General features: G+C 39.8%; 1 protein-coding gene across 2 annotated transcripts in view; it reads right to left on the bottom strand.

The window, feature by feature from the left end:
- Nucleotides 1-6,046: 6,046 nt before the first annotated feature.
- HDX (highly divergent homeobox) overlaps nucleotides 6,047-24,646 on the bottom strand; it is a 36,118-nt gene continuing 17,518 nt past the window's right edge. The window contains exons 6-11 of one of the 2 annotated variants that reach the window (XM_042825291.1): nucleotides 20,906-21,052; nucleotides 16,420-16,627; nucleotides 13,271-13,350; nucleotides 10,447-10,530; nucleotides 7,638-7,760; nucleotides 6,047-6,625 (exon numbers count right to left, since the gene is read on the bottom strand). In XM_042825291.1, coding sequence (XP_042681225.1) covers nucleotides 6,500-6,625; nucleotides 7,638-7,760; nucleotides 10,447-10,530; nucleotides 13,271-13,350; nucleotides 16,420-16,627; nucleotides 20,906-21,052 — 768 coding nt within the window. In that variant the 3' untranslated portion in view covers nucleotides 6,047-6,499. The other variant, XM_042825292.1, reaches the window with a different exon arrangement.

The following is a 24,646-nucleotide window of genomic DNA, read 5'->3' as shown; positions in this document are numbered from 1 at the left end:
TAAACTATCTGAGGATAAGTTAAAATATCTATGGCACAACTTTCACAAAAAAATTAAGGCAAAGACCACATTTTATATAAAAATAGCTGAGCAGGCTTCTGAAGAAGGAAATGAGCATCTCTGTTAATACAGAACTATAAATACCCTTATATATACAGAACAACAACATGGAAAAATCAATATAAATGCATGGAATATTTCACTAGGCATCCATCTCTCAAATAAGCCAAGATCAAACGTCCTGGACTGCAGCGGAGGTACATCAGGTCAAGATTTATAGTATTTTCTTTGCTACACATACTGATACAAATAATAGAAATGCAATATAAATACTGACATGTCACAGAGATTCACTGAGCCACTCGGGTTATAAGACTTGGCAGATCTGCCCAGAAGGAAACCATCCTTGTTTTAAGATTGCTTTCTGTTGGCTAACGAAAACACCGAAGGTATAGATTAACGTTTAAGCTTTCTAAAGAAACATTAAATCAAACTAACAGCTCCTGTGAAATTAAAACAGAAATTATCGTGGCAGAAGATTCACTACCTCTTCATAAATACAGCAGTTCATTTATATGCCACGATTACTTACAAGTATCACTACTGAGGACTTTTTAGCTAACTTCCAATCCTAACCGCTACCAGTGTTGCAGCTGGACTGCAATCTGTACTTACACAGATGTACAGAACTATGTAATCAATGCAGTAAGACCTACACAAATGAGCTCAAGTGAAGTATTTCCACGCGCACTGCAGGCGCTCACGTTGCCGTGCTCGTTCCACCTGCGCACACCGTAACCCTGCACACACACACTCAGCAGTTCTAAACTCATACACACTGTGCCATGCCCACCAGTGAGCAATGTTTTTCCCACACACAACTCAGCCGATTCTGCCACGACTTCATACGCTGCACTTCACAAAGTCTGAGACGGTGCAGAAGCTCGGGCTGCCCGAGGTGTGGAACATCTCCCTTTGTTTCAGTCCCTAGGAGCCCCCCCGGCCCCTGCCGCAGCCCCACGGCCGCCTTGGCGCCCCGCACCTCCCTGCCCACCCACGGCTCCAAGGCGCGTTGGTTCATAGGCACAGGCAGACGTGGGGGAAATGACTGGGACTTGCTGCTTTTTGCTACCCAAAAATGGCCTGCGTTTACATGGGAGCTGTACTTGCCCCTGACTCATTTCAATGTCACACTTGCTTACAAGCAAATCGAAATTGTTCCTATAGGTTTTTACACATATGGTCATTACAAAAAAATCAACAGAAAATGAAGAGATACCAGAAACTAACATATGAGAGCGTTCTTTCAAGATGTCGTACCTCAGAAAAAATACAATCCTGTCCCTGTTCACTACACTGCTGAGACTCACTATCCAACCAACCCCGCTGATCGATTCACCTATGGTGCATTAAGAAACATCGCATCAGCCATCTGGTACCAGGCTATTTCCAAGTATAATATTCTTTTCTTATAATAGCTGTACCAAAAACTGCAAAAATTTACGGTACCATCCTTGAGCGTCAATAGAAATATTCACTACCATTAACATACGCTAATCTTTTTTTCCCAAACATCACATCTTCATTATTTCCCTATCCACAGATTGAGACAAATACATGAAATAGTACCAGAACAAAAAACAAACTGAATGTTTCACACAACTAAAAAACAGGCACAGAATTGGAGGATGTGTGTTGGAAATAATTTATTGCCTATAAAAGCTTTTTTATTTTATTTTTTAATTCACATTTTCTGTGTGGTTTTAAAGGTGGTGTTACGTTTCAGAGGTAGCGTGTGTAAAATGAAATACAGAACTGGAAAATATTTACTTCATTCAGTAATACAGTAAAACGTTCACTGTAACCAAAGCTCTGACCTGAAACCATTTTCCTCACGGAGACATTCTTAAGCATCTTTTATTGAGAATGAATGCTGCTTTGTCTACAAACAACACCCACCACCACCACTAGCCCGAGCTTCTGATTCTGCCCCTTTTACACCTGCTGTCTTCTGACCACTGTGTCAGCCACCATCTTACAAACACTCCTTAGCCAAGAGTAGAACCCTACTCTACCACTGAAAGAGCTCTGTGGTACCACTTGGCCAATGTGCTAATGGGGCAGAAAAGGCGGAGTCCTGAAATGAAGGCTGAATGTCAGGCAGCTGCCAGTCCTCCCATGCATAAAGCAGCCTCGTAGTTCCCAGCTGATCTGAAGGATCTGGGCAGCAGGACTGGAGGTAGTAAATTAAGCTTTTGGTTGCAACATTACAAATTGCTCATTCTTCGTGGTTCAGATATTCTGTGTGCTATTCCATTTATGCATATTATCTTTGTCTTCTGTCACTATCCTGAGACCAACAGTCAGCTACGACTACAGTACCTCTGGAAAAGTTAGCGCTGTGCATTATCATCTTCAACATCACTAACAGGGCAGTGCTACAGAGACCCCAAAGCAGACAGCTGATGAATTCTGAGCAGTGATTTCTACAGTAAAGACGCTATGATACGGTTGATTTGCCCTATCATTTCAACTCTGTATCGACAACAGTAGATATTGCTGCCTCTGTTTGGTGAGCAGACCTGATGACTGCTTCCCGAGTTTAGAAGATGAAGCTGTAAGTTATACATTCCTTTTCTCTTCCTCAGAGACTGCAAAGTCCATGATCTGCTTGTCATTTTCAGACTTTTTATTGCCTTAGCAAAAAAGAAATACTTGGAAAGATTAAAGTGCAGTGTTGCTTCAAGAACTAAGTACTGAAGAAAATTGACACTTGTATAGTACATCTGTTCACGTAGTTTTAAATCTGCCAAAATTTACCTATTAGAATATTTACTATTACTCACTCCTGCCAGATCTAAAGACTTGACAGAAGCATCATCTGCAGGGAAATGAAAAGAGGCATAGCTTCAGGAAACAGCTTTCTGAAGTATAAGCAAGCTTGCTAGCATCAAAGAATTTCAGTGCTCCCTAAGGAAGGGAGAGCGTCCTGTTTCTAAGTGCCTAAGAACTACCTTCTTCCACTTCGCCTTCTTCAGAAAGACATACTTAATCATTCATGTTCCTACAGATGCATTAGGAATAAAGAACACCTGCAAAGTCATCTTCCATGGACAAAGCAAATGAGAGCCTTAGCAGAAAGACGATGAGAACATCAATACCTGGCACGTCTGCTGCTGTCACTATCAGTGAGATAGTAAAGGAAGGCTTATTTCTTTCATCATGACACAACACAATATTAGCTTTCTCTGTCATTACAGTCTATACAGATGTGTTCTGTGGTCATCCACTGATCAGAGGCAGTAAACACAAACCAAAACCCTAAGCAAAGTCCTGGGCACAGACAGCTATCACCTATAATTTTCCATCTTCTAAAGCACCTTCAGAGCAGAAATGAGTATCCTGGTGACCCTTGTATTAGAATCTGATGCTTGTCAGCACAACTGCTAAGACAAAGTTGGCCAGGAAAATGGATGGCAACAATGCCAAACTCCCTCACACTGTTCTAAGGCCCAGTTAGATGCAGGATATCTGGATTTGGACATAATTTGAGCAGAACATTTGTGTAGAAACTTGTCTGTCAGAGACACAGGCAAAGAAAAAAAAAAATACCCTGAATCACAAAGCCATAAAGCATGCGTGCTGCTGGTCTGATCTGCACGACTTAGATACGTACTGTGTGCAATTCTCAGGGATCGTTATGTTTTATGTTACAGAACCTCCAAGCAAGTGTGTAGCTTTCCAACCACTTTACTGCAAAACTATTCTTGCTGCAATATGAAAAAAAAAACAGCAGTGGTAAAATGTCATTCAGATTTTTGTTTTACCTATGACAGGAAATACACACTGAAAAACAAAACACCTGAACAAGCAGCTGTACATTATTATCCCCTGTATTCTGTTATACAGGAATATCATTTACACACCTTCTTTCTGAATTGCTGTAATATTGCCAAATGTTTCAGGGTATGAAAACAGGACTACTGTGCTATGTTTTGGCTTGTCACCATGCAGAAGGGGACCGAAGAACCACATGCCCAGAGGCACAATGTGTGGGTGCTGACTGCAGCCAGCGTTCTAGCTGCACTTCCTTAACAGCAGTTCCAGTCCCTTTAGCAAAGGGACTTGCATAAGTGCTTGAATCTGACAGTAGTTCATTCAAAAGTAACTCCTTCCACTTGTTTGGCACATCAAATAAAAGCAAGACAGAGCAAATATGAGATATTATCAATTAAAATTTTCTCGTAGAAAAGTGGATAATTTAACTGACTGTGAAATCAAGTCTATCCTGCCGTTTGCATTGGGAATTCAAGCAAAAGCAGCAGGAAAATAGGGTCCAAATAATGGTAAATAACTTTTTTTTTCTTTTTTTTTTTTTCCTTTTTTTTCCTTTTTTTAAATTTTTAGCAAAGCTCACAGAGGTTTCATTGTCAGTGGCAGAAATTTCCTATCTAGAGAGAACAGTATCAGAGAGTATTGTTAACTAAGTACAGAAAACCCTTTGTAAAAGATTTTTTATCAGAGTGAGCAGAATTACAGTTGAACTCCTCCTTACATTTGAAGGCTAGCGCTGTGAACTTTGCTAACAAACCTAAATTACTTTTAAACCGGTGGTCATTTCATCAGGCACACGAAGTAATGCTCCTCCTTTGAGATATCAGCATTCACCTCCCAGCCAGGCTGTGATACTTCAGTGGAGGCAGTGAGCGTGTGAGCAGCCCACAGCTCACACACAGCTTGCACAGTGCCTCCTCTCTCTCTTGGGATACTATTATTGAGTGAAGACATTAACTTAAGTGCAGGCCTAACAGCTTCCATTTGTGGGGTTACCCTGTAAGAGGTTTTTTGAGGACTACATACTAACCTTATTATATGGTAATCAGAATTTCAGAACCGTGAAACCTTTTTTTTTTTAAACCTTTATGCAACGGGCACTTAGCAATACTGTAAAAAATCCCACATGCCCAAGTACAACACTGGAAAAAAAAGATGGCAGAACAGAGCTCAGCACAGATCCTGAGAATACAAAATCTGCAGGAGTGATGAGGGAGGACCAGACGGAGAAAACCTGAAATCATTAGTGAGTGAATCCCAGCATTAAAGAAAAAAATGTTCTGGGTCATCTCCTACGTGCCACCACTCCTGCATTTTGTGAGCCTCACCTAGGACCTACACTGAAATCAGTGGGATTACTTACTGCACTGCACGAACAGAGACTCGCCAGACTGTATTATTACTCAGTGTAAAATTGAAAGATCGGGCTTTTTAACAAAGTGTGAAAGTAGGTTTTGAAAATGCTTGTTGAGGAATATACAGATTAGAAGATACAGAGCATTAATAACATGGGCACGCACTTACAAACCCTATTAAATTCATCCAAATGTGTCTGCACATCGTTTTATTCAGATGAGGAAAGGGATTCAATGTGACCAACAGCTGGGAAAGCAGAAACTCATTCCAGCCACTGCCTGCAATCAAGCTCACGGTTTGAAAATGACAATTGTGATGTGGTAGTGCCAAAAAAACTTGCCAGACAAGGCTACTTCAAAACCAGGTCACATGTAGAAAGTCTGTAACGCTCAATTCTAAACACTTCAATGCCTTTCAGGGCATAACGGATTTAAGAGAGCGTCTTGATAAAAGGGAGTAAGGTTTGTTAAAAGTATGTAGGTGGTACTTAAAACAATGAACAGAACTTCAGCACTACACCTCTACAAATAAAAAAAGATAACTACATTCATAGAATCATAAAACTGCATGTGAACCTGATTAACCCACTGCTGTTGTGAGAGTCTCAGGAAAAGTCACACAGTGCAGCTACCAGGTTTCCCACATGATCTCATGGGCGAACTGCTTACAGACAGATTCTGTACATCAACAGTTCGGTGATGATTTGAATTATTCAGTTAGCCTTTTAAAGTGTTTTCAATTGTTTTGGTCACAAAATGTTAAGATTAAACAATCTGAAGTCATGTGACGAAACACACTTTAGTTTAATTGCAGATCTGCAAAGAGTTCAAGCACAACTCAAAAGAGCTCATTATTCTATTTGGATTCTCAATTTTTAGTCCACCTACCTGAGTCAAAATAGGAAAAAATTAAAACCAGGAATAGTGAGCAAGCAACTCTGAAAAACTGGCTGTTTGTGTCACAGGACATTTGTTTTCCACTCTTGGATCCCTGCTCAAAAAGTCTTTGCTACAGAGCAAGTGTTATTTTGGAAAGTCAGAAGTTATCCTAATCAAGGCCAAACTGCTAAAAGTGAAACATTTCCTCACACAGTTCTTTCATTTAGCAGAAACAACACTCAACATTTCTTGATATTGCAAACCGCAGCCACTATGTACTACAGTCATTCTTCAGGGAGGTCTACTTCACCTTGGGCTTTTCCTTTTTGGGTTGAAGAACACTGTACAGCAAAATGCTGTCCTCTTGAAACCTACACATTATGTGAGGTTTCTTCCTGTCAATTAGAAATAATTAAAAAAATGAAGTAAAATCACAAACTGTCTGAGGCATTTTTCTCCGATAAAGACGACAAGCTGAATGAGGTATCATCAGGCTCTGGTGATGTGTGATTGAAATCCATTTCTTCTAATTCAGGAGGTAAGTCTGAGAGCAGTGCCTATAATTAAAAGAAGTATTACAATGCAGTCTTAGTTTTACCTTTCACATCAGCAATTAATGTAATTTAAACATATAGTTAAAAAACAAAAAGAACACAACAAAACACCACCACTTTGTCGAGCTTTTTGGTCAGTTTTCACATTGGACAGACTGAAAACAAACAAACCTCCACAGATCGGTACTGATGGATATTGAGAAGAAAAACACTGACCGAGATGATGCAACTTAGACCAACAGTCCCACAGGGTCTTTCAGGTATTCTGGAAGCAACTCAAAACATTCTTCCCCAGACTGGATGAGATCAAATGACCTACATCCATTTCTTTTATTGGTCACCGTGAACGCACAAAAGCTTCACTATATCTACAGTTGTGCTACACAGAGAATGTGCATTAGAAAGAACCAGATGCTGCTACAGTTATTTACCTCTAAAGATTCAAGTTCACTTTTTTTTTTTTTTTTTTTTAAAGCTTAGTTCACACGGTTTTATGAAAAAATTATGAAAAAACTAGAAGCCAAAATTTGTTTCAGAATTAAAAGTGTTCTAAGTTTTTTTCTTGCAAGTTATAGTTCCTTTTTTTACACCCGGAAGACTGCAGACTCTAAAGGTGAAAGGAAAAAGGAGAGGCAACAAAATCTGTCCAAAAAAACCCAGATACAAGACCTGATCTGACAAAGTTCTTAAGGAAGTGCTATGCATTAAATGCAGCGTGGTAAAACTGAAGCCTGGCTTTTTTTCCTATATCCATCTTGGGCCTCACAACAGACAAATCCAACTTGCTCAGTGTTGCACTGCTTGCCTTTTGGTGAAAGGAACAATGTTTAATGTCATTGCTCATCTAAATTGTGAGATCTTTTATTTAACTTCCAACTTTTCTTTGCAAGATGTTCTGCACATTGCTGTCCCTAATCACAGTTTGAGCTTCTGGGCTCTACAGAATAAAAATAAGGAGATGACAGAACACAACAGGACATGTACCCCCATTATTAAAATCTGCTTTGACACTCACCTGCTGCTGTTCCTTATCATCTGATTTAATAGCAAGTATCAAACTCCGTGTAAACGTCTGCAGTTCAAAATACTTCTGTTTGTGATTCTCCAACTCATTTTCAATGAATCTGACTTCTTCATTCTGAAGGGGAAAATTGCATGCAGTTTTGCAAGTAATAAACTATACGGCATCACTTTAGTACATACCAGTACTTCAAACTTTTCTGTGTGTAAAGAAGAAAATCAGCATGCTGTGATTCCTGCCAAAACCAGTACTAGAATTCTTGAATGTAGCATGTAGACATTCGATACAAACAGAGGTTCCTGATGGACCACCAGGAGCATCACCCTAAACCTACATACACGTGCCATCTGCTTTCTTATTCTCCTCCAAAAGAGGACTGGAATGGCCAAAGAGGTTCCACACAGACAGTCATTAAAGAATGAACGACCTAAGCCTAAGTACATAAACTTAAAGGAAGCACTTCCATTTTAAAATAAAGAAAAATGGAGCCTAGGTCTCTTCCCAGAAGAGATGATCTTGAAAAGGCAGGCTGACCCATGACACGGAGCAACAACTCAGTTCCATCACTACAGCAGGAGGTCTGACACTAAGGCCACGGAAATTAACTCGAGGATTCGTCGTTAAAACACAGCATCCCTACAACAGCCAAATTTGCTGTGTGTTGCAGAGCAGAAGCTTATCAACCTCCCCAGGATCTCTGAGGTTAATGAATAAATAAGAATGTATTTATAAGAATAGAGAAATATTAGTAATCTACACAGTGAATAAAGAGACATTTCATAGAGTCATAAAACTGTTGGAAGGCTTTTCCAAGCTTTGGATGTAAACTGATGTCACTGTACCTGCAAATCACTTTCGTAATACAGAAATAACAAACACCTGGATTAAAAATTTAGACTGATACACACTTCAGCATATTTCAAGTAGCTCTTCTCCCTTAAACTCACCAACTGGTTGGTATGTAAGATCCAAACACTAAATTTATCTATTGAGCAACCAAAATTAATCTTCTCTAGTTATTAACTTTTGGGAAGATCACATAACCTAAACACGCAGTTCACCTTTAAGGAACAAAATCATTGTGCATTGTTGCAAAAAGATATCTGCATAGTGGCACCAAATGCACACCCTCTGTAAAATAATAATGATAAAAATACCCATTAGAATTATGACTGTATAGAATTAAGATTATACATGATACACGCAAAGCAAGCATGTAGGTTCATAGAGATTTCATGGCAAATGCTGCGTTTACCAGGGGATATCTGAGAGAAGAAAATGGAAGATAACAATTTAATACAGACAACCCTGAGTAAATTCTAGCTGAAGTTTTATGAAGATTGTTCCATGGCAAAACTGTGTTCTCACATACTGCACATCCTGTTGCACAAGACCTCGCCTGTAATCCACAGTCTAGCTTTCCTGTAAGCCTAAATCCCTGCTATAGAGTACATAGCTGGAAGAAAGAAGGGGAAAAGGGAAAAACTTCCAGTGAATGCCTTTAGAAGAACATTCAAATGTCTTATGGTAATCTAGATATGAGATTCTACTATGAAGCCATTTTATATAGGTCTCATTTTCCAATAAAATAATGAAGAGTTTTTTGGACAGAAGGTCAAATAATGTAGCAGAATATTCCCTTTTGAAAACAAATGAAAGAGAGAATAAAAAAAAAAAAAAAAAAAAAAAAGGCACCACCCTTATTAGGCAGCCACATGACTAATTAGGTTGGCAGTGGTGCACATAAAACGTTCCTTGCTGGCTGGTTTTGATGGCAGCAAATAGTTACATAAGCAAACTTCAATTTGGGGGCTTACATAAGAAAATCAGCTTAATGTATTTCTTCTAGATGGAAACTTACAAGATGCTTCTGTAGCAGTGGATTTTGGCCAAAGATGGAATTCAGATTTATGCACAGAAGCCAGAAAGACTAATCACTAATGTCAAACAACAAAGCAACAAACAAGACTCTGTAGGGCATGCTGTCACAACAAGCCTTTCAGTTTGGTGACAGGTGACATTATGAAAAGGTCATTCCCTATCCATATTCATTCTGTACTGCCCTTACCAGGAAAATACCGCTTGAGGGAGTAATTTTTGTTCCGAACAGATGATCTATTCATTATTTTGGTAACTGATTATCATTAGAAGAGCATACCTGCTTCTAACTAAAAAAAATTATCTACTTACATAAAAATGTGCTCAGTACACAATAAAGAGCCGTGGCAACTTGTAAGAGAGTTGTAACAAATATTACCTTTGCCATTTGGGAGAAGACAGCAGCTGTCAGATATCCAACTGATTTTCCTCCAACCCACAGCTACCACTTACAGACAAGTTCTGTGCTACATTGTTAGAATGATTTATTTCTCAGTTCCTCCATTTTATTGGAAGAGTTCAGCTGTTACATCCCTTTCCAGAGCTGGAAGCATCATGCTGCTTTTTAAATCACGCTGTAGCACTCCAAAGAACAATTTTGGCACAGAGATGAAGTTTTGTTTTAGATACTATGTAAACTTGTCTTGGGACACGTGATGGGAGCTGCAGATGGCTACAGCTAGAGTAACACAGCTCCTCTGTAGAAGTGGAACTTTTCCTGCTTCCCTCTGCACTGAAATATGGGTAAACTGACTTTAAGAGGGATGAGGAGATGTGACTGAAGGGATGACACGTGGCACTGACTTTCTGGTAAGAGCAGAGGAGTTCCAGGCTCTCGCCTTTGCTGAATTCCTCACAGACAAACCTGTCAGAACGTTCTGTGAAGGACTATCCTGCTAAACATTTCATAGTCTGAATTACTCACCTTGTAATCCAAAAGAGAACTCATTTGATCCACTTCAGAATTACTTATCATATCACTTTCTTCATCATCTATAATTTCTATTTTCTGAAACAGAAGTAAATGGCTCATTCCAAACATGCAAATGTGTAATCAGACAAACAATCCTATCTCAGACTGACATGATAGGGTGAGGGTAAGAGGACCTGGTGCTTGCTTGTGAACAATTTAGAAATGTGGAGCACCCATTAGATGGCAATCATGCACCTCAGCCACAGGATCCAGGAGGAAATTGAATGAAACTATGCTCAAGAGCTGCTGCCATGGTGACTCAGCCTGTTTACATGTCACCATGCTTTTGGCATTAAGTCACACACTGCATCTCATTACAGCTCGCAAAAGCCTGCATTTTATTCCATAAGCTGCTCATTGAAGACTTCCTAGAGAGCAAAGATTATCACAGTTTATTCCTCCGGAACAAAAAAGACATTACAGCAAGTGACAAGCAAGTCCAAACTGACCTACTTCTTGCCTAAGGAACTGAGGAGGTCCTTTGGCCTATTTTGGTCATGGTGCAAGTCAAATGCTCTAAAATGCATATGAAGACAGCTCTAATTTCATACACATTGACTTTTCCCCTTAAATCTTAATAATTCTTGGATTTTTTTTTTTTATATTGAGTTTCATAAGACATCTAAAGTTAAATGTTTAAGGTCAACATTAATGCTGTTCAAGACTTCGAAATACCATATAATCACAAATTTTAACTATATTAACTTCCACGCAGTGTTTTTCTTCCCCACAGAAAGCCTTCTTACATGAGAAAATCAACTCAAAACAAATTCTGTATTTTCTCCTACAGAAATTACATGTCTTTAGTAAACTTATGGCATTTTTTTTTTTAATTCATATCTAAATCAGATCTCAATCAGCTGGAATGATTTTGAATTAGACAGTGATAAGAGATTGGCACTTCTACCCAAGAATTCAGAAGAATAACTCAATAACTTTTGAGAGAGAAGCAGTGGTCAGGTAAGAAAGGGATGTTTTGGCTGTTTTGTTTGGTTGGTTTTACTATTTTTCACTATTTTGGCAGTTGAAAGCGTACACAGACTGCATATAATAGGTCAAAGTGGTTTCATTCCACTGTTCAGTACGCTGTGTGATACAGCGTAGGCAACGACTCACACTGACACAATAGATTCTAATGGTTAGTTCTCAAGCTGTTATATTAGAGGAGGTTTCTTCACTACAGCTTGCGTGTGTGCCTTCTTTCCCCCTCCTACAGAGCAGCCATTGGAAGCTTCCTTCTCATCCCCCGTGAGCTACCCATAAGGACTGGCTATCACTCTCACTACCCCACAGCCATGTGTCACAGGGAGGGAGGGGAAACCACATTTTCTGTTGTTCAGTGTCTGACAACCCAGCTGAAATGACAGCACTTCAAAGGCTTAATGTCACAAAGATCTGCTGCTGCATCATACGCTGAGCAACACTGTGATCTATATATTTTGGGGGTTAGAGGAAATTATTTTTGAGGAAAAAACTTCTAAATAAATGTCAGTCGTTCACTGACTTTCTTATAACTATACATTTTAAGATAGCGGGGGAAGGAATAGACCTGAATTTCAAATAAGAAAAAGTGTTATGCAAAGTCTAAGTGCAACTGCAACAGCACATATTTCAAGAACTGTTACAGTTCTAATAAAACAGAGTGTGAAAAAAAAAAAGTCATCTTTGCCTCCCCCTTCCCTCTTATCAAATTATATAATGCTGGAGTTTAGGTGGAGAACTGAGCCCTTGGACATCCCCTTTGCAAACCTTTTACCTTTGTCATTTTATATTCTGCATCTCCATGGCAAACACGTCAGCCTGAGTGATTATATCTAAGGTCACAGCAGGCTGCTATGGTAAACAGAAAGGAAAAAGGAGCTGCTTCTATTCAGACAAGCCACAGAACATGCAGCCTGGGATTTTTTTTATCCAAAAGCTGACCATATACTATCAAAAGAAATAAAAAAGGAATAAAATGTTATCTTCTCCACATATATACACCTGTAGAGGAAAAAGAATCTCCTGTTCATCAGCCCATTTCAGCTTTTGTGTGATTAACAAAAAAAACAAATGTAAAATCAGAGCTGTAGCCTCTGGCTGCAATGGCTGTAACTGGGACCTGTTCATTCTCCAAATAACTTTTTAAGATAAAAATCACCCTACCACTTGGGGTCTTCTCTCTTCTTCCTCCTCTCCTTTCTTCTAATCTGAGAGAAGGCAGGCTAAACAAAGGGACATATCGCATTATTTGCCATGACTCCTCCCTCTGTCTTTCCTTCCTTGTCTCAATGCAGTCAATTAAGAAAAGCAAGAACAACTGTGTTTGACTTAACGTGAATGCAAGTGAGAGAACAATGATCATCTAAACAACATCCTATTGAGATTAAGGGAACGGACTGATCTCACAGACTGAGGGCTAGGTACAAAGAGCAAGCACTAACAATACCTGACTTCCTTAAAGGTACCGAAATTTTTCACTTTTTTTCTAATTCTTACTATTTTAATATAGCAGGTACTAACAGAGCACTACCCAAACACTGCACCTTGCACTATAGGAAAAGACACTGGACTGTTACAGTATGGAAAAATGTCTGGTATTCAGTTTCTACTGAATGTGCATAATTGTCTCCTCTAGTACTTTTAGTACAGTTTCTTCCAGCACTCAAACAATATGAAAATACACTCTCAGAACTCAACTGAAGTTTTTACCTAGTGAAAAACATGGTGTTGGACAGCAACTTCAACATTAGACATAAAGGAAGTCACATCAGTGGAAAAGGACAGGTGTACATACCACATTATCAGCAGCTACTGGATTCCGCTCATCATCTTTGTGATGAATTTCTTCATTTTGAAGAGCTTCATTTGTTTCTTCTGCAAAAATAAACGAGTTTTTCAGATTTCATTCAAATTTTATGCTTAAGGAATATTAGTTGCCCCTGTGACCAAATACACCACATCTACTAGATACAGAAAATGAAAATCATTATCAGAAGCTAAGCAAAAAATAATATTCCATGTCTCATTAAAGAAGACATTGTACCACAAGCTTCTCAGGCCAAAGTCATGCCAATTGCTAGTTGAAAAGACAGAAAAAATATCTGTTACTCCCTTGCCACGTACCAAAGCGTTCCTAGTTCTAGGTTCAGGTTGGAATATTCAAAGATGATGAAGTGTTTCACACGTCAGAGGTGCCCAGAACATTTTTTTAAGGAATTAATACATGAAAAATCCAGCATGCACTGTAATTATAGGATAGGTATCAGAATCCTCCTACTTGCAGGCACTGGCTACTTTTGAACAGAACAGTGATCAAGTAGATTATTTCCTTCTTGTATGGCAAACTGTTTATTTCTAATAGACCTAGGCTTGGCCTGCTCTGTGTACAAGCGAAGCACATGTCTGAAAACAGAGCAAGTCTTATCCTTAGATCTCAGCACAAGATGATTCCATTAGCCCTGACTTCTGCTAGAAAAAGATAAGATATTCTCATTGCTGTGATTAAGTGTGTTTCTCAGATTTACTTTAATTCTCCACATTTAACTCAAAGACCTGAAGGAAGCAGTTTAGAGAAACAGCAAATAATTAAGAAACAGAGACGAGAGTGCTCTGGTAAGAAACCTAAGTGAGGGCATGAACAGTGAGGCCAACGCTGATGGAAACACATGGCATCAGGTGCTGTGCAGCGCCTGCAGCACGAGAGGGGCAGAGGGGCAGCAGTGGGACAAGGCGTACCTCCTCCAAGCACGCAGAGCTAACAGGACTTAACAACAGGATTTAAATGGAGACGACTGACGCTCACAGAGAATGGATAGCATCCAGGCCAGCCCATGGTGAGACAGTTATTGTTTTCTGCCAGTAAATTTCTCTAAACTGAACAAACGTTAAATCGATTTGAAACAACACAAAATAATCTGCCACCGGCTGCACTGCAGAGGAAAATTTCTGCTAAAACAAAAGCGAGTGGTTCCAAATGGGAAAAGCGTGAGGCAGGGAGCAACCACCACCCACCCTGTGCTGCTCACAGGGACCCCAGCAGCCCACAGCTCCCCTCGCTCTGCAGCCTGCAGCCACCACCTCCTCATTCCACCAGTGAATCCAACTCCCTGCAGCACTTTAAAATCTTTAAGTGTTCATGCTCAGCTAACATAAACTGGCATAGTTCAGTGGCCTCCACGTTGAGTTCATTTACACTAACTGTAAAAAAGGCAAGGCACTGTCTGAATCTTAGTGCTTGATTTTGGAGAGTACAGCCTTCTTTTTTCTTTTATTTTTTAATATTTACGTGGTACTTTTTAAAACCTAATGCCAACACTTTCACTCTAATTTGGCAATTTAAAATGTCCTAAGAGTTATGGGTTTTTTTTTTGTTTTTTGTTTTTTTGTTTTTTGTTGTTGTTGTTAATTAAGACCGAGAGTTATACTGAAACAATCACATCTGTGGTTGAGCAGTGTACGTGATGGTCGGTGTGACTATTTTCAGGAAGTTCCCAGTAATCCGAGCAGTGAAATCTACTGGTCTCAACTGTAGAAGTCAGCAGAAACAATTCTTGTGGTAGGATGGAAGAGAGACTCCTGGGTGCTATGCAAACCCCACAGATTTCTGGTACTTCCTTACCCTTTGACTATACTCATCTGCTCAAAGTCCTGCACTCTGCTGTAGGAAAGCCTCATTCAATACATGCAGTGTTATTTTTTGCTTTAAGCTGCAGAAAACTCAAGTTCTTCCCCCATCACCACTTTCTTTCAAACAGATCTGACTAAATCAGGGCCTTCCACACCTCAGGCAAATCAAGGACTCCGATTCTGCATCTCACTTGGCTTTCAGTCATTTGACCCATTTCTTAATCATCTTATTCTCTTTATAGTAGGTTATGACAAAGCTATCTCAAATTCATTCCCAGCAGTTCTCCATCTCTCTAGTTCTTTCTTTAAACTGTTCAGACAAAATGACAAGATCAAGTCTGGCATGTGAAACTGAAATACTGCGCGCTTGTTCAGACTTTCTTTCAGCTTAGACAACAAAAGTTTTATTGATCTCTTCTAATCAGAAGCACTGGGAGCAATTAGTCGAGGCTGCAAAGCTGGTGAAAGGAGCAGAGTGGCAATTCATGCCCTCAGCCCAGAGCATGAGTGTACAGGAGGGGAAGGCAGAGGTTTGTCCCATGTGGTCAGATGGTTCTTTAAGGTGCAGTAAAAGGGAATTAAGTTCAAGACACTTATCACTCCAGAGCATGGAATTCACTGTGAACAAACATGCACCCTGTAGATGCAGTTCTAAGGCTTCCTGAACTGTCTCCAGCTACTGACTTTGATTCTTACTGCAGATCTGTATCTGCCTGTCAAAGCACATACACACACCTGAGGCAGCTTAATGGCACAAGTTCTGCTGTGCTCTGACACAGTCTGAAGCTCTTTTAGTTTAAGACAGAGTTTGAGCTAATTCATTTTCTGAACTTATCATTTTGAGTTTATTGTGGAAACCATAACTGCATAGCTCTGGTCACCTCAAAGCTAGCAGCTTCACACGCATCGGTGCTTCTTTAGCCACGAATTGCTGATGTGACCCTAACAGAACTGATGTTCAAGTTCACAGAGTAGAACTGGGGAGTTACCAGAGAGCACCTGTAAAACTCAGCTTCCCAGGGAAAGGAGGCTGATCCACCAGTACTGTTTGCTCACCTCTCAGTTGCACGAGCAAACTGTGAACTTGTTAATTAACTTCTGAGGAATCTGGCAGAAAAAGAATCTTATGACAGAAAGTTTCTGAAAGCTTTGTGATAAAAACATAGGCAGCATTCACAGAGAGAAGAGACAAACAGTACTGTCTATAGAAAACGACACTGTTTCAGACATTTCTGAATGTGTACAACAGAGAACCCAAAGCATGCAACAGTACAAAATTAAAAACACATGCACAGTGGTAACTGCATTTTCAAATACCTTGTGAGCTTCCTTCAGATAAGCAGATTGATACTTCATCATTCCTATCATTATCATCCCCCACTTCAGTAGCAGTTTCCTCTCCTGGATTAAGTGCTGATTTAGAAACAAATTCAGATTGATCAGAGAAATCAGCAGGACCTCCTCTAGGGGGTGGGACCTCAATCCCCATTAAACGGTACTTCCGTCTTCGATTCCCAATCCATGTCTTGCAAGAGAAATAAACATGAATTATAGCAGAAACTGTAACAAAAGCAATAGACCCACAATCAAGTGAAATTAGCACATCTGTATTCTAAGAACAGGAGTATAGCCAGCAATCCAAAGGAGGTGACTATTCCTCTATATTTGGCCTTCATGAGGCTGCTTCCTGGAGTACTGTGCTCAGTTTTAGACCCCAATGCAAGTGAAAACGGAAGAAAAGTGCAGAGCAAAAGGAATAAAAGCAACAGCTGCAAGTTACAGCAAGAAAAATTCTGACCAGAACTGAGAAAAAAAGAAAGCAGATGTTTTACAGTGATGGCAGTTAAGCACTGGAATGGTTTGTCCACAGGAGTTTTGGAATCTCCAGCCATGTAGGTAGTCAACATTTCACTGGACAAGGCCCTGACCTAACTGTGAATAGGTTCTGCTATGAATAAAGACAAGGACTAAGTGATCTTGTATGCCCATCCCTCCCTAAATTATTATATCAATATATGATCTTGGATTCAAGTTCTCTTGGTTCACAACTTCTAATGTGATCAAACCACTCTGTGACCAAAATGGTCCACCTATTCCAAGATTTCCTACAGCACAGGAAAAAATATTCAAGATGGTAGCTTTACATCGCTTCACTTTGATATGGAAGCATACTTTGTAAAGTAAGTGAAGTAATCTCGAAACAATATTATCTTTGCGTCATCTTGAGTTGTAGGACGAGCCTTCAGAAAAGAAATTACAGTGCTTCCTGACTGTTAACTGACTTGCTTTCTCTGGTGAGTTCTAAAGAACAAATTATGCTAAAATTTTTAAAGACTCAAAAAAGAGTTCAATGTGATGCAGTAAGACTTGTCGGCAACGCTTTATCTCAACTCTCTTCTTTTCCTTGCATTACCCAAGCTTTTCAGTCTCACCCATTTCAATTCCACTTGTCAGCTCTTGTTCACAGACACTCGGTTCCATCAAAATCAGTTTCTCACTGGTATCCAAAAACCCTGGAATCAGCTTCTTCGCCTGATCATAACTTCTAGTCTTCTTGCCTTGGCCCTCCCCCCTTCCATGCCCTCCATAAGATGACAGGAGCGGTGCTGCCAGCACTGGAAGCACATCCACCACCACCCCAGGACCTGACCACATGCCAGTGCAGGACTGCTGACAAGGGAATTGTGCCACACAAGCTATAATCATACAGAGCATAGTGGATTACTGCAATTATTAGGTATGTACAATGCAGTCAATAGTGGGCTTTGAAGCATGGTCAGTGCTGGAATTTCTGGATTCCAAGAAACAAATATACCTCTAGAAAGCATGTGCATTGCTATTATTGAAAGCATGTTAATGGGGCATGGAAAATGTACATTGCTTCCATAAGGTCTGAGCCCCAACAGAGTTTGCCAAACATATTAGAATGTTACAGGATTTTTTTTCTTTAAAGATATATGAAAAAACATTATTATGGCCTTATTTTGGAAATAATTGCAATGTTTCTTCTTCCCAATCCACTCAATTTAACTACTGTTCCAACACGCAGCACAATAAAGATTATTAAAAAACATTGCTTATAATACCTTAGTTATCAAAGTGAAAAATTAAGAAACACAAACTACAATCCCAACTATTATAGTTCCATGCTGTGCCAGCCTTAGGAAAAAGTAAAGTAAGATACAACAAGCTGCATCTCTAACTAGGTAGAAGATGGCATGGCTAACACTGGTTCTTGGCAAATCATTTTTCCTAGGTGCTACTTGCTTTCCCAGCCCTAATTTTCCTCAGTGACAAATGCAAAACAGGTACAAAAAAAGCTAACTAGAGATTATTGTACAATACATAGCATTTGGGGTAGCAATAAACAGTGTTAACAACTATGCAGTTTAAGAATCAATATGCTTTTTTTTTTTAAACTAAAAAATTCTGAAAAAAAAAAAAAAAAAAAAAAACAACAAAAAACCAAGAAGAGGCTCCTGGACAAGACAGATATGACCAGTCTTTTTATGTGCTTCTCAAAGCAGAAATTCTTTCATTCAACCTACTGAATGTATCATGGAAAACGAATGTATTTTTACAGTATATCAAAATGGGAAAGAGAAGTTGTAAGCTTCCACATAGAGTACATGCTATGCTTAAATGTGACTACTGTGGAGCCATATAATGATGAGAGTATGAGCAGAATAGTATTTCCTTGTAGGCAGTGTATTAATGTCAATTGTATCCCTAAAATGACACGTCCTTAAAAACTTCAAAACTACCTGTAAAGTACATATGATCAGACTCACTAAGCCCACTTACAACAGCCAATAACAAATTCAGCATCAGCTTCACCCGATGACAAGGAGGAGGTAAGGAAGAGAGGACAAAGGCTAGGTAGAAGCAGCCAGTGTATGCTTGCTGTGAGTAAGCCTGCAGGTAAGCACGTTGACAGGGAGCCACCTAAGAAGCGTGATTATAACTCTGCAGTGATTGAGGTTAGGGTGTCAGCACGCTAGAAAGATTCTAGGTTGGAACCTTCAGAAATCCCACATAAGGGAAAAAACACAGACTGAGGATTCCAAGTTGTTTTTTCACATTGTTTCTTGATCACAAACTGGATCTATACTATGCCTAGGCCCCCAAAAGAAGCTGTTAATCAGACAGGATTAAGCAGCCTTTCTGCTGCATATCTCTGCAGAATTACTAGTAATTCAAGCTGTCAATAGCATAGCATGAAGCAGGACCAACCTAAATTTCACTATAACTGTCAAGTCTGTCAGTATAGAGGAACCTGGGGCATAGGTTAGTCCGATACTGGTAACAACAACAGTTACCATGAAGAAAAAGAAATTTTTGTTTGCTCATCCATTTGCATGTGCACACACACTGAAGAGTTTTAAGAAGCTCATCTGAACCTGGTACGGTGGTCCTGAAGACAAAAGCATTTCAAGAAGACACTATTAAAAGATGTGCACAAAACTTCATACTGCCAATCTCTGTATGCCAAGAAAGGAACAAAGGGAGACTAAGCAAGGGTGTCAGACTGCCTGTTATCCGGGACACCATTTTTGCTGCTTTCAATGGAAACAGCTTCAGTTTTCAAAAGTGAACTGAAGATCTTGGAAAACATTCTCTCTCTACAGAGAAAAGAAATAAGCCTCCAAAAACGTGCAACTTCATTTTTTCTTAATTCAGATTCAGTCAGGAAAATAAGCAAGTAAATAGCCAAGTTCACTATTTGAAACTAATTTGATACCATACAGATATACCAATCCAACAGAGGTCTTCATAAGGGTTTCAAATAAAGGCTCTCATCTCTTCTGTTTTGGTAGCACTTCATCTTTTAAGTACAATCATTTTATGTTCCATTAAATAAAAAAATTGTCATGCCTTTTCCTTGTATTTTTCATACACTTTTCAAGAGTTTGACTGCTGTCACCCTCTTCCTTTGGTGTCAGGTTTTAAGGGAGAGATGGAAAATGAGCAGTCTGAAGGCTGAAAGGAGCAGTCACAATTGTCATGCCCATTAAGATGGGAAAGGACAGCTCTAATCATATTTTTCTGCTGACTGCAAAGACAGTCAGACTATTTTCCGAAGAATGGAAGCACTGAGTGAAGAAGAGACCTCTGGTTTTAGAGTGATGATACATCTGGTAATTGTGTTTACAGTGGCAACTATATTCGGATGTTTTACCAAACTTCCCCACCTCAGGAACAGACAATGCAGAATGACTCTCAGCAAACAGGATACCTACACTAAGCATGTACTTTCTAAAGCAATCCTTCCTCAAAGGCACAGACTATCAAACTGAAAGGACCCAGAATTCTTCACAGCACCCCTTGCCCTCTGTCACAACTCAATCCAGCCTCAAAGCAGCCTTGGAAAATAAATTTTATTTTTGAACGTTTTCTTTTGTACGTTTAAAATTACTTTTTTTCCTGTAAGTATTGAAAAATATTTTCCCTGTATCTCTAGAAGGTCATTTTTGTATCTTAATCACAGTATAAATGACAACACTTCTCATTCATCTAGGATATCCCTAAAAACATGCAGGGCTTCTTCAAAACCTCACTCAAATCTAAAGAGAATGTCAAACTGTTTGGAGTGCTACTTCTACTCCTGATCAATAAGACTCTTACCTGAGGGCTTTTTTCTATATATAGACTACAGAAAGAGCAAGAGAACACTTCCTAAAATGGTCATTCATTATGTAATACGTGAAATCTATTTCAAGCTTCCTCATGAAATTTTTAAAAGCTTTCATCTGTCCTATTTTTGCTTCTGCTACAAGATAGGGGAAGGCTCTGGATTTCTTACCCGCACTATTTCACAGTCAACATTTAATTCTGCAGCAACAGCTTCTATTTTCTCTCTGCAGACTGAGCCCAGGCTGGTCATGCCATTGTCCCAGTATTTCTTTAGGGTCGCCAAGTCTCTGTCACTAAACTGGGTGCGGTCCTGTAACTGTAAGATAAAAGAAAACAGAATACTGTTAGATTAAAAATCCTTATCCTGTTCATTTAATTTCCAGAGGTCTTGCACACAGTAGGATGTATGTTACACTGTCTTTGTGGCTTTTCTTCTAACTCACCCTTCAGAATTTTTTTTTAAGTTCAGTTACTTATCCAGGCCAGTACAGCGTTCCCTGGGAGTTGCTTGAAAGGCAGTGGCAGTGCTGAAATGAGTTTAAAGCACTTTAGCTTTGTTCCAAACTCCACCTGATTTTTAAATTTGTTTTATCTTACTCCAAAAGACCTTACTGAAAATAACTTTTTCCACTTGTGCTGTTTACTCTCTCCACCCAATTTATGGAAATTACTCCTTAAGGCTTTTCAAGTTTCTCACTCTCCCCCACCTAAAGTTCTTTTATCTTACTGCAAACTACAATACATGCATAATTCAAAGGATTCTGAGTTCCTAAAGGGAATACTTTAATGTTTATTTGGTGAGCTTCAGAGTTTAAATTGGTTCTACAGTTTATTTGCAAGTTCCCTAACTCTGTGTATATTTATCAAAATAGGTGATAGTAGATTACTGATAATAAGCAGTGAAACTGAGAAACAAATCCTACACTTCCTGCTAATTCTTCCTACCATTTTTATGGGCTTCAGTCTGCCAACAGAACCTTTAACTTTTATCAATAGCTTTTAGCCCAGAATTTTAACTAACATTTCTGTTTTCTTTATATCAGCCCACGTTTGTCATCTCTCCAGCGATTAGGAGCATACAAACATAACTATAAAGTGCATTAGTCATCACATGTGCCAAATTTGTCATCATTTCAACAGCTGAATTTTTAGAGAAATAATCATGGTCTCACACCTGAAATCCAGGTTAGCCCACTTGAAAACTGTTTGAAGTTAGAATGAAATAACTCTAAAGTGCATTAAAACACAAAATGTTGGAAACACCTAAGCCTCCTTAATGCACTTGTAGAAAGGATGTCAAAACATGGCTGTGGCTTCACCCAGCCAAGCACAGAACACCAGAAGCTGCTCCCACCTTGCCATCCAGCCGCTCACATGCCGGGAGGAGCCCAGCAGCAGCCAGGCAGCCGGAGCTGCAGCCACCCTGTGCCCAGGGCCTGAGCCCAGCAGTGCCTCAGGTGCACTCCCAGATGGCTGCTGCAGCCTGCCTTCAGCTGGGAGACCACCTGGAGCGTCTCAGCACTGCTCAGGGCAGTAAGTGGACTTCACCCGGAAAGCACACTGCTGGACTAAATCCCTCATGTACATTCCTAAGCAGATGCTGGTTAGCCTGACCTGACCTACACTCTGAGTACCTGCAAGCCACCTTTCAAGGATGACATGGTCATTTCCCAAATCGCTGTGACAATATCTCTTCTTATAGCAGTTGGCAAGGCAGAATGCAACTTCTAAAAAGGGCTGCATGAATTCTCTCGTTTTGCATGGAATGGTCAGGGAGAGGCAGCCTAGCACTGAGAAAAGGGAAGGTAGAAAGGAGTGTGATAGCAGTGCTCACTACAGAAGGAGAAACAAGTCAGTCTGGCCTCCCCCGCTCTTTGTGATGGGCTGGAAGCTTAGGACAACTTTATCTTCTGAAGCATATTGAGTGTTTATTAAAAAAGTAAAAAGATTTCTTCCTAACATCTAACCTACATCTCCCCTCTTTTAGAAGTTGCTCAGCTTTTGCACACTAAATACATGGATTTAGTTTTTCCTCATACTTGGGAATAAGATGACAACACATATTTTTGCTTTTTGGTTGCTCTTGCAGCTGCTGTCACATCAGGTACTTTACCCTTCCTCTTTCTGCTGAAGGACTCGTGCAGCAGCGCATGAATCACGCTGATACCGATCGCAGGTCAGACAAGGGAATGGAGAACAAGCTTTTCCAGTCAACTGATATGAAAGAAAAAAACAAAACTCTACAACACACACTGCATGAGAGAGTCCAGAAAGCAGAAACAAATGGAGAGGAAAGTTGTTCAAGTAAATAGACGATGGTATTCTTTAGAAACACATGAAGTTGGAAACAGAAGCTACAATTATAGAATCATAGAATTGAGTGGGAATGGATGGACCCTTAAAGGTCATGTAATCTAACTCCCCTGCAATGAGCAGGAACATCAATATCTCCATCAGGGAGCTGACAGCCAGGTCCAGCCTGACAGGCCTGAGTATCTCCAATGGAGGACTGAGACTTGAAATCATACCAGTGCCCTCTAAAGAAAGATATTTGGCACCTGGGGGCTCAGAATGACCAACAGGTCACTGTGGGTAGCAGGCTCCTGCACGTTAACAAACTGCAGAAGCTGCCCACGTGCTTCGCAGACATGAGCTGCACTACACTGCATCAGGGAGCACAAAGGAAGATTCTCTCCTTCACTTACACTGCTCTCACTGCTGGGATCCACCTCAGCCCATAGGCTTACTAAATGTACATAACACCTAAGCTTATTAAAACTCAGATTAGGACTGGCTGCTTTCTGTAAGTGACCATGCAGTGCCTTTGCATGGATTTCTTACACAAACTACATTCAATTACATTATCATCCCCTTCACAAATACTGTAAGTTTGACTCCTGCATTATACACTACTCAAAAATTACTTAACACTCACAAAAGTTGGTGTCTTTTGTAAGGAAATAAAGGGCAGAATTCCTACATAGAACATGCATCTACACTTCTATCTGTTTAGTTAATAACCTCCTCTTATTTAGTATCACCAGAGGAATTGAGGAAACAAAGAAGAAAACGTACAGTTCTAGAAATACCACAGCACTGATGGTGATCAGCAGTTACCACAGGGAGGGGAAAAAATTAACAAAAAAGATAACACTGAAAAGCTTCATCTTTAAAATAACACTTCTTGTAACTGAAGACAAGACAATAATTCAGTTGCTATTTTTTACTTCATTATTACGAACACTGTGAATACAATTCTCATGTCCTTCCTTCAAACTCTCTACTTGCTGATTTGAGGCCCAACTTTATCCTTGAGAGCATTAACTGTCTGTATTAACTGTCTGTGGAATACTTTACATTTATCAGTTCAGTTGTCCATACTTTGAAAAGCAGAGAGAAGCTTCTTCCAGCAGAAAATAGCCCATCAACTCACAATGAAAAGCAATCCTTGTGAGCAAATTGAATCAGCAGTTCTGCCAAGCTCAGGGTTAAACCCTGCTTATCCCCTGACCTCTCAAGTGTAATAACAACACTCTTATAAGAGATGACCCAGTTTATTATAGGCATCCCTGGCACTTGGCCAAGCCCCTCATTATACCCACTGTCTGCAATATTTGTGGTGCGATCCCAGGCTCTGTAATTGATACGAGTAATTACACTTCAGTGCAGTGTCCTTAGCCCGTTGTTTATTAGCACCTGCCTTTTTTAGATCAGTTCTTATGTGTCAATTGAAAATATTCAGATTAGGCATATCCTGAAGGCATATTCTGAAGTTAAAGAACTAGGTCAGCAGCCCAGTTCTGATGCTCTGTGATTAAGTGTTCTACGACCACAGTTACTTCTAGCAAATGAACCTCTTGCAACACATACTAGTCACTACTACAGAGTGTCTTGCTCCCTAGCAAATGTT

This window comes from Centrocercus urophasianus, unplaced genomic scaffold (assembly GCF_019232065.1).
Source record: "Centrocercus urophasianus isolate 14NV4802_14NV808 unplaced genomic scaffold, USGS_Curo_1.0 seq_24, whole genome shotgun sequence".
Lineage (NCBI taxonomy): Eukaryota > Metazoa > Chordata > Aves > Galliformes > Phasianidae > Centrocercus > Centrocercus urophasianus.
This window is presented reverse-complemented; position numbering and strand designations above follow the sequence as displayed.